Source organism: Olea europaea, unplaced genomic scaffold (assembly GCF_002742605.1).
Source record: "Olea europaea var. sylvestris unplaced genomic scaffold, O_europaea_v1 scaffold1351, whole genome shotgun sequence".
In the NCBI taxonomy this organism is placed as follows: Eukaryota; Viridiplantae; Streptophyta; class Magnoliopsida; order Lamiales; family Oleaceae; genus Olea; species Olea europaea.
Genome location: NW_019231007.1, coordinates 167,333 through 176,393, shown reverse-complemented (window position 1 = coordinate 176,393; position 9,061 = coordinate 167,333). Strand labels below are relative to the sequence as shown.

The 9,061-nt window shown below is 38.1% G+C and overlaps 1 protein-coding gene across 1 annotated transcript in view; it reads left to right on the top strand.

Moving 5' to 3' along the window:
• The first annotated feature begins 497 nt into the window (after positions 1-497).
• The window catches only part of LOC111375235 (neutral ceramidase 1-like), an 11,247-nt gene continuing 2,683 nt past the window's right edge, over positions 498-9,061 (top strand). Inside the window, exons 1-16 of the mRNA XM_022998037.1 lie at positions 498-852; positions 1,011-1,219; positions 2,201-2,545; positions 3,116-3,380; positions 3,585-3,855; positions 3,967-4,098; positions 4,161-4,225; positions 4,679-4,795; positions 4,896-5,011; positions 5,874-5,981; positions 6,184-6,302; positions 6,448-6,551; positions 7,640-7,742; positions 8,034-8,549; positions 8,635-8,771; positions 8,853-8,886. Coding sequence (XP_022853805.1) covers positions 539-852; positions 1,011-1,219; positions 2,201-2,545; positions 3,116-3,380; positions 3,585-3,855; positions 3,967-4,098; positions 4,161-4,225; positions 4,679-4,795; positions 4,896-5,011; positions 5,874-5,981; positions 6,184-6,302; positions 6,448-6,551; positions 7,640-7,742; positions 8,034-8,549; positions 8,635-8,771; positions 8,853-8,886 — 2,955 coding nt within the window. The 5' untranslated portion in view covers positions 498-538. The remainder of the gene's footprint in view (positions 853-1,010; positions 1,220-2,200; positions 2,546-3,115; positions 3,381-3,584; positions 3,856-3,966; positions 4,099-4,160; positions 4,226-4,678; positions 4,796-4,895; positions 5,012-5,873; positions 5,982-6,183; positions 6,303-6,447; positions 6,552-7,639; positions 7,743-8,033; positions 8,550-8,634; positions 8,772-8,852; positions 8,887-9,061) is intronic.

Genomic DNA, 9,061 nt, shown 5'->3' with positions numbered 1-9,061 from the left:
TGTTATACTTCTACATTTAGGGCTTCATGTTATGAGTATTATTCGTGCCTGCTGAAATATGGGTCTGAGTATACGCTGTTCCAATTGGTTGACTTCTATTTTGATTTTCTTGATTCATTTTGAGAAATTAATTCTGTTCAATTTTATTTAATTACCTTACTGTAACGCAAAGTTGAATAAAACCACGGCTTTTCTTCCCCGTTCCTTATTTGTGTGGAGCTATATCTCGTTCTACAGTAGCAGTAAGTTTGATGCTGACATATTTCTCTCAACTGTTGGATTATTGTTATCCATCTTAATAGATGGTTAAAATTTCCGAGCCAGCTTTGACCAATTAATTTTACTTTTCTTTTTGAAATTTTGTCCATTAAATTGATCGTAACAATAACGAACCCTTTATCCACCTCTTGGAGGTATAATTTTGTGTATTATGTCTTATTTATGAGATAAGTTAAACTAATGTTTGTCTTAATACATTTTGCTCGTTCATTATGCAGAGAAATAATTTTAGGTGAATTACCCTGGCTATTTCGGCACTATGATGAGATTGATCAAAGTGATTTGGTTTCCGATTTTGATATTACTCCTGTTAGAGAATGGAAGAGGGATAACCTCAGCTTCCAATTACTTGATTGGGCTCGGAAGTTATGACATTACTGGGCCAGCTGCTGATGTCAACATGATGGGATATGCTAACATGGAACAGATTGCATCTGGGGTTCACTTCAGATTGCGAGCTCGTACGTTCATTGTGGCAGAGCCAAATGGAAACCGAGTTGTATTTGTAAATCTTGATGCTTGTATGGCCTCACAACTTGTGACAATAAAGGTCCTCGAAAGGTTGAAGGCAAGGTAGTCAAAGCCTCCCTATCAAGTTGTCTCCTACTGAAGTGAATTTTTCTTATATCGTCAATCCCAGATGATTTTAAAGTAATTTTTGCTGATACTTTTGCACAATGATCTTAAATTGTGGTTAATCTGATTGAACACTGCCATTCTTGCTATTCCAGGTATGGAAATCTATATACAGAAAAAAATGTTGCTATCAGCGGAATTCACACACATGCTGGCCCTGGAGGTTATCTTCAATATGTTGTATATATTGTAACATCTCTTGGCTTTGTGCGCCAATCATTTGATGTCCTTGTTGATGGCATTGAGCAGAGTATTATACAAGCTCACAATAGCCTTCAACCTGGATCAATATATGTGAACAAAGGTAATGATATTAGGTTTAACATTCCTAGTTTGTTAATGCTAAAAGTAATATGTACTAGCTTCGTTATTTATCTCACATTATGGTGGTTCTATAGCAACTGCTTCATAGTTACTACAAAGAGTAGAATAGAGTACCATATTACTTATTCTCTCTCTCGTAGTTTTGTTCAACCATATGGCAAGTACTCTAATGGAATAGGTTAATTAGTGGAAAAATGCAGACATCCTCTTAACTATGGTTAAAATCACAGCCACTTGTAGCATCATTAATCTCAGAAACACTTCCTTAAACTATTTTCATTTCCATGCACCTCGGTAACATGCTTGTGGCCCTTAACTAACCCCCTTACTCACTGCAGCTTTAAATTACCAGCTTTATCCTCGATTGATGCTACTTTGATAATTAATACGTTCTCTTCAAGTAATCTTCATTTGATTGGTTTAGGATTCTCATTTTTTAATGTGATAAAGCTCATGTTTGCTACTTTCTTTTTTTAGTCCGAAAGGCTTTTCAGGTGGCAAATAGCTGATTTCTACGGTCTGCAATGAAACCAATAATTTTCTTCAAAATTTTCTTTAATTCGTGGTGACCATACTTCTGAATCTCAAGTTTTGTTCTTTGATGTTAACCTTATTGACTTATTTCCATTTAATTCTGAGCTTCTTCATGATTGTGCCTTTTGAAATCAATCGTTCTTCTACTAGGTGGCCTCTTTTTAATATTTTATCTTCAATTTTTGTGGTTGAAATAACTGCTCTTTATTCACTTAATTTGAGTGCAAATAGTATCACGTGCCATCAGTGTCGTTATCTATAGGTCACTTCTCTAGCATGTTTCATCTGTAATTTTGTGTTTCAAATTCCTCTGTTTGCTTTTTCAGGAATGTGCTCAAGAGAACTTGAAAAGTGTAGGAAATAAAATTGTGTCTAATGCCTTATTTTTAATTTCTAAATCCCTATTAATTGTTGGCTTCAATAACAGGGGAGCTTTTAGATGCTGGGGTCAACCGCAGTCCGAGTGCTCATCTCAATAATCTTGCAGCAGAACGCAGTAAATACAAGTACGACGTTGATAAAGATATGACCCTTTTGAAGTTTGTAGATGATGAATGGGGTCCAGTAGGTAGCTTCAATTGGTTTGCAACCCATGGGACTTCTATGAGCCGTACAAACTCATTGATAAGTGGGGACAACAAAGGAGCTGCTGCTCGTTTTATGGAAGACTGGTTTGATCAGGATAGTGGTGAAGGGATATTTTCTGATGAATCTAAGGCTAGTGGAATCCCTCGGAGAATCTCAAACATTATTCCATTTGTTCGCAATAATCGTAAGATTTTAGTTACTTGCCCAAGTAATATTTCAATAGTACAATTACATTTGTTGAATTTTGGTTTGTAGTAGTCCCGTCCGCTTGTTTCCTTTTACTGAAACTGTGATAATGAGATTCTGATACCCCGTGTTCTTAGCTGTTTGTTATTTTTTTAATATTCAAAAGAAGGTACTTATTTGCTATATCGAAAGTGAAGTTGAAATTTGTGGACCTTTACATTGTAATTTTTATGGAACACTCTGTTTGCATCTGGCTTTTCTCCCAATTTTCCTGACTGATTTAGGGCAGAAATGATTTTTGTTTCTTAATGCTGTTTACGGAACCTTATCAACTTATTGACTAGCATTGTTTTGCTCAATTATACTATCTGTGTATCTAAGCTCCTTGAATTTTATACGGTATAAATAATATATCTGCTAATTGAAACTAGCAAAATTTGATATATGTAGGACTTCAAGTATACGCTATACAAGAGGAATTGAATATAGAATAACATCTCTGCAATCACTCATAAAGAAATATTTCTCTGGTTTTTGTTTAGCTAGTCTTGTGGTTGTCTCAATACAGATCATGAGCTGCGTGAACTTGCTGCTGCTTTCCAGTCTTCTTCAGGCAAATCGGCAACCAGATTTTTGAGCATTGCAAAACGTGTAAGAAGTTCTCTAAGACGAGCTGATAGGCCTAGATTCATTTCTGCATTTTGCCAAGCCAATTGTGGGGATGTTAGCCCGAATGTACTAGGGGCCTTCTGCATAGATACAGGGTTGCCTTGTGACTTCAATCATAGTACCTGTGGAGGGAAGAATGAATTATGCTATGGCCGAGGTCCTGGGTATGCATANGTTGCCTTGTGACTTCAATCATAGTACCTGTGGAGGGAAGAATGAATTATGCTATGGCCGAGGTCCTGGGTATGCATACTCTCACTTTTTGTTACTTCCAGAATGAAATCATAATTTAAAATGGTTTTCTAAGTCAATAGTGGATTTTACTTAATTTTAACAGATTATAATCTCATCTCTTGCTTAAATGGAAGGTACCCAGATGAATTTGAAAGTACGCGTATCATTGGAGAGAGACAATTCAAAAAGGCAGTGGAACTTTTCAATAATGCATCAGAGCAATTAGAGGGAAAAGTTGATTATCGCCATACTTATGTGGACTTCTCCAAGCTTCAGGTGACAATTCCTAAACAGGGAGGAGATACTGAGACTGTAAAAACATGTCCTGCAGCGATGGGGTTTGCATTTGCTGCTGGTACAACTGATGGACCTGGGGCTTTTGATTTTAAGCAAGGAGATGACAAGGTTCTGCTGCTGGATCTGTATTTCAAATATGGCAATGGTATACTCTTGTTTAGAATGTAGAGAAGTGTACTTATACTCTCACTCTCTCTGTTGGTATGTGTGTGTTCCCAGGGGAATGCTTTTTGGAGACTGGTGCGTGACCTACTTAAAAAGCCAAAACAAGGACAAGTTGATTGTCAACATCCAAAGCCCATTCTGCTTGATACTGGTGAAATGAAAGTGCCTTATGACTGGGCTGTGAGTTAACATCTTAGTGCAATTTTTTATTTTTAATTCAATTGGATTTGTTAAGATGCTTCTAACAGGAAGCAACTTACACTCTGAGGCATTGTATAGATTTAATAGCATCGAATTCAACACTTAATTCTTGGTATTGCCTAGAATCTGGAAGTAAATAGTGAATTGCTTTTACTGGGATATCATTTACTGATGCAAGGTTCCCAAGTCTGACATGTTGGTAGTTAAATGTTATATTGAATAGAAGTTTCTGAATACACATTTTGAGGAATTGGTATATGAAGAATAAAGCTTCTTTCTATTCTCATTAAATATTACAAAATCAATACGACCTATTTATATTACAAAGTATGGAATAAAAAAGGAAGACTCCAATTTGTTAAATAAGGAAATAAATCACCTAACAAATAATCCTATAACAATCCTATCAATCATAATATTTACAGTGCCTTTCCATAATTGGTTTTCTACACTCCCCCTCAAGTTGAACCATAGATGTTAATCAAGTTCAACTTGCAGCTGAAGGTCTCAAAAACTTGTTTTGGTAATCCTTTAGTGAAGATATCCGCAGTTTGCTCCTTTGTAGGGACATATGTCATACAGATAATTCCATTTTCCACTTTCTCTTTGATAAAATGTCTGTTCACTTCTACATGTTTGGTTCTGTCATGTTGTACTGGATTGAGAGAAATGTTGATGGCTGGTGTTATCACAATAGAGTTTGATTGGAAGCTCTACCTTGACGTTTAGTTCTTCTAAGAGTTTCTTTATCCATAGTCCTTCACAGATTCCTTGTGCGACAGCTCTAAATTCAGCTTCAGCACTACTTGTCGCCACTACATTCTGTTTCTTACTCCTCCAAGTTACCAAATTTCCCCAGACAAAAGTACAGTAGCCAGTAGTAGATCTTCTGTCTTCCGTTGATCCAGCGCCAATCTGCATCAGTGAATATCTCTACTCCCTTTCTGTTATTTTTTTCAAAGAACAGTCCTTCCCCGAGATTACCTTTCAGATATCTCAATATTTTGTACACAGCCTCTAAGTGGGCTTCTTTAGGAAAGTGCATATGTTGACTTACCATGCTGACTGCGAAGGCGATATCAGGTCTAGTGTGTGATAGGTAGATCAACTTCCCAACAAGTCTTTGGTATCTGTCTATTTCCACTGAGTTACCAAGGTCCTTTGTTATTTTTCCAGCCTCAATAGGTGTGTCACTTGGTTTGCATCCTAGCATCCCAGTTTCAATTAATAGATCGAGAATATATTTTCTTTGAGAAACACTAATACCCTTCTTTGATCGTGCAATCTCCATTCCTAAAAAGTATCGCATCTGTCTTAGGTCCTTTACTTCAAATTCGGTGGCTAAGCACTTCTTTAGTTTCTCCATTTCAGCTGTGTTGTCCCCAGTTAAGATGATATCATCAACATATACAATTAGAATTGTTTTTGCCCCATCTTTAGACTGTTTGAAGAACATGGTATGATCGGATTGCCCTAGCTGATATCCTTGATTTTTTAATACTTTGGCAAATCTATCGAACCAGGCTCTTGGTGATTGTTTGAGACCATATAGGGATTTCTTGAGTCTACACACTTGCTTTTCTTCATTTCCTCTGTTGAACCCTAGTGGTATTGTCATGAACACTTCTTCTTCTAGCTCTCCATTCAGGAATGCATTCTTGATGTCCAGCTGTTGAAGTGGCCAATCTAAATTAACAGCCAATGACAACAGAACTCTGACTGTATTTAGTTTTACTACTGGTGCAAATGTTTCTGTATAGTCGATGCCATAAGTTTGAGTATATCCTTTGGCAACCAGACGAGCTTTGTAGCGCTCTATAGTCTTATCAGCTTTGTATTTCACATTAAACACCCATTTGCATCCCACAGTTTTCTTTCCTTTCGGTAAGTTTACCATTTCCCATGTTCCATTCTTCTTTAAAGCTCTCATTTCCTCCATTACTGCTTCTCTCCATTTGGGTGATTCCAGGGCCTCATGAATATTTTTGGGGATTTCTGTTTCATCCAGATTAGCTGTAAAAACACGAAATCCTGTAGATAGAGTTTTATAAGACATGAATTTTGAAATAGGATGGAAAGTACATGACCGAGTTTGTTTCCTGAGAGCAATAGGTAAATCGTCTGGAGATTCATTGGAGGGGTTCTCATTAGGTCCTATCATCGGTTCCGACTCTCTTGGCGCCTCAGGTGTGAGATTCTTCTTGTACTTCAATTTAGGCTTCCTTGAGTAAACTAGTATCTCCTTGTCATTTTGTTTTCCAACATCTCCCCCTAAGTTCAAGTTGCCTTCTGTATATGGCACATTAGAAGATGAGGTATGTGTTGGTTCAGTAGGGAAAATGTCAAAGTTTAAGAATTCCCGATCCAAAAACTGATCTTCATTTTGATTCTCCCCCTGAAGAGAAGGATGTTGGAACTAGGGCGTTCTTTCGAAGAAGGTAATATCTAGACTGACAAACACCCTTTTTGTGGATGGGTCATAGCATTTGTAGCCCTTTTGAGTGGGTGATTAGCCAATGAACACACATTTGATTGCACGTGGTTCAAGTTTGTTTCGATGATGCGAGTGAATATGTACGAAGGCAGTACTCCCAAACACTCTTAGGGTTAGGTTTGAACTGAGGCGAGAAGTAGGATAGTACTTTTGAAATTTTTGTATAGGTGAGTTGAAAGAGAGAGTACGACTAGGCATTCGATTGATGAGATGTGCGGATGTTAGAATGACATCTCCCTAGAATGTTTTTGGCATGTTTGTAGTGAACATTAAAGTACGAGCAACTTCAAGTAGGTGTCTGTTTTTTCGTTCAGCAATCCCATTTTGTTGGGAAGTGTTGACACATGAGCTTTGATGGACTATTCCGTATTTTTTCAGGTAGTCTTGCAAAGTGGTATTGAAATATTCTGTACCGTTGTCAGTACGTAAAATTTGAATTTGTGTTTGAAATTGTGTTTGAATCATAGAGTGGAAATTTATGAATACTGTGCGAACATCAGATTTTTCTTTTAGTAGATAGACCCAACATAATCGAGTGTGGTCATCGATGAATGTGACAAACCACTTTGTGTGTGTACGATTGGGATCACGAGAAGGTCCCCATAAGTCACTGTGAATTATGGTAAATGGCTTAAATGGTTTGCATGTGGAATTTGGAAAATTTGTTCGTTGATGCTTTGCAAATTCACAACTTTCACATTGAAGCTCAAATGATGTTTTATTCAAGAAAAGAGAGGGAAGTACATGCTTCAAGTATTGTAGACTAGGATGACCCATTCTATAGTACCATAACAGAATTTCACTATCCCTAGAAACAGACGTTGAATTACAACTTGAAAATTCATCTAGCTTACTCATATCAGCTTCTTCGAAGTAGTAAAGTCCTTCACATTCTTTAGCATTGCCAATCGTCTTCCCCGATGAAAGGTCCTGAAAGACACAATATGATGGAAAAAATTTAGCTGAGCAATTGGAATTTTTTGTAAGTTGACTAACAGATAATAAGTTACAGGACAAATTTGGGACATGAAGGACTGATTCTAGTGTTAAAGATTCAGAGATTTTAATACTCCCTTTTCTTGCAATCGATGAGAGTGAGTCGTCTGCAATTTTTACTTTAATGTTTCCAGCACAGGTGGAGTATGAAGAAAATAAGTGATATGAGTCCGTCATATGATCGGACGCACCCGAATCGATAATCCAAGGATTTTTGTGTCGTGAAGTATTTAAGGCTTTCAAAAAGTTACCTTTGTGAGCTAAAGAACTAGATGAACCTTTTGAGGAAAACTGATTGGATGTCTGGAGACTTGAGAAAATTTGGTAGAGTTGTTCCAATTGTTCTGAATTAAATGTCCCACTTGGAGTGGGATTAATGTTTGTCTCGGCTTGGTATCCTCGGCCCCTTGTGTTTTGCTTTGGTTTCCAGTCCACTGGTTTCCCGTGTATATCTCAACAAGTGTCTTCTTTCTGCCCCGATTTGCGACAATGTTCACACCATGGCCGTCCTCGTTACTGTTTTTGGTTGGGTTGCTCGGCTATCCCTTTAGATGACAAGCCCAATGCTCCTTGCCCATTTTTAATTGTTGGTCCAAAATTTGTTTCACTTTCTGGCCCACCTTTAATTTCATTTCCAAGCCCCAAGAATGCTGACCCAGTTCTATTTAAACCTCCTGTTGCTGGGCCCAGATTAGCCGACCCATTATCTTTCAAATATGGTAGCCCAAAATATGATTTTAAGGTCGATCTCTCATTACTGTGTCCAAAAATTTCAGAATTTTCCTTCATCATGACCTACCGACGCGATTCTTCTCGCCGGACTTCTGCGAACACCTCGCGAGTGGAAGGTAGTGGTCACCGGCCTAGAACCCTTCCCCTGACGTCGTCGAGTTCTCGATTCAGCCCTGCTAGGAACTCAAACACTCTCGTTCTCGACCTTTTTCTTGTACCTTGCACTGTCATTTGAACCCTCCCATTCTTCCTCCAAGCTAAGGTCGAGTTCCTGCCATAGGGATACCATCTCCATGTAGTATTCAGTAACATCCCTCGACCCTTGCTTAGTTTGCCACAAACGGGTTTTAAGTTCGAAAACCTGTGATGCGTCCTCGGAGTCGGAATATGTTTCCTTCACGGCATCCCACACGTCTTTGGCCGTTGGAAGGAACAGGTAAGTCTTTCCTATAGAAGGCTTCATGGAATTTATGAGCCATGCTATCACCATTGAATTCTCGGATTTCCACTTCTGCAGACTCACGGTATCGGTCGGTCTTTTTGTATCACCAGTAAGATAGCCTAATTTCCCTTTCCCTTCGATGACCAATTTTATAGATTGGGCCCATTCTCGAAAATTTCTCCCGTCCAGTTTTTCTACTATAAGTTGGAATGAGGAATTTTCAAGATTATTGGATCCAATGGAAGGGTTGGCCTCTGCTTCAGGACGAGAAGTTTCAGAGGTCA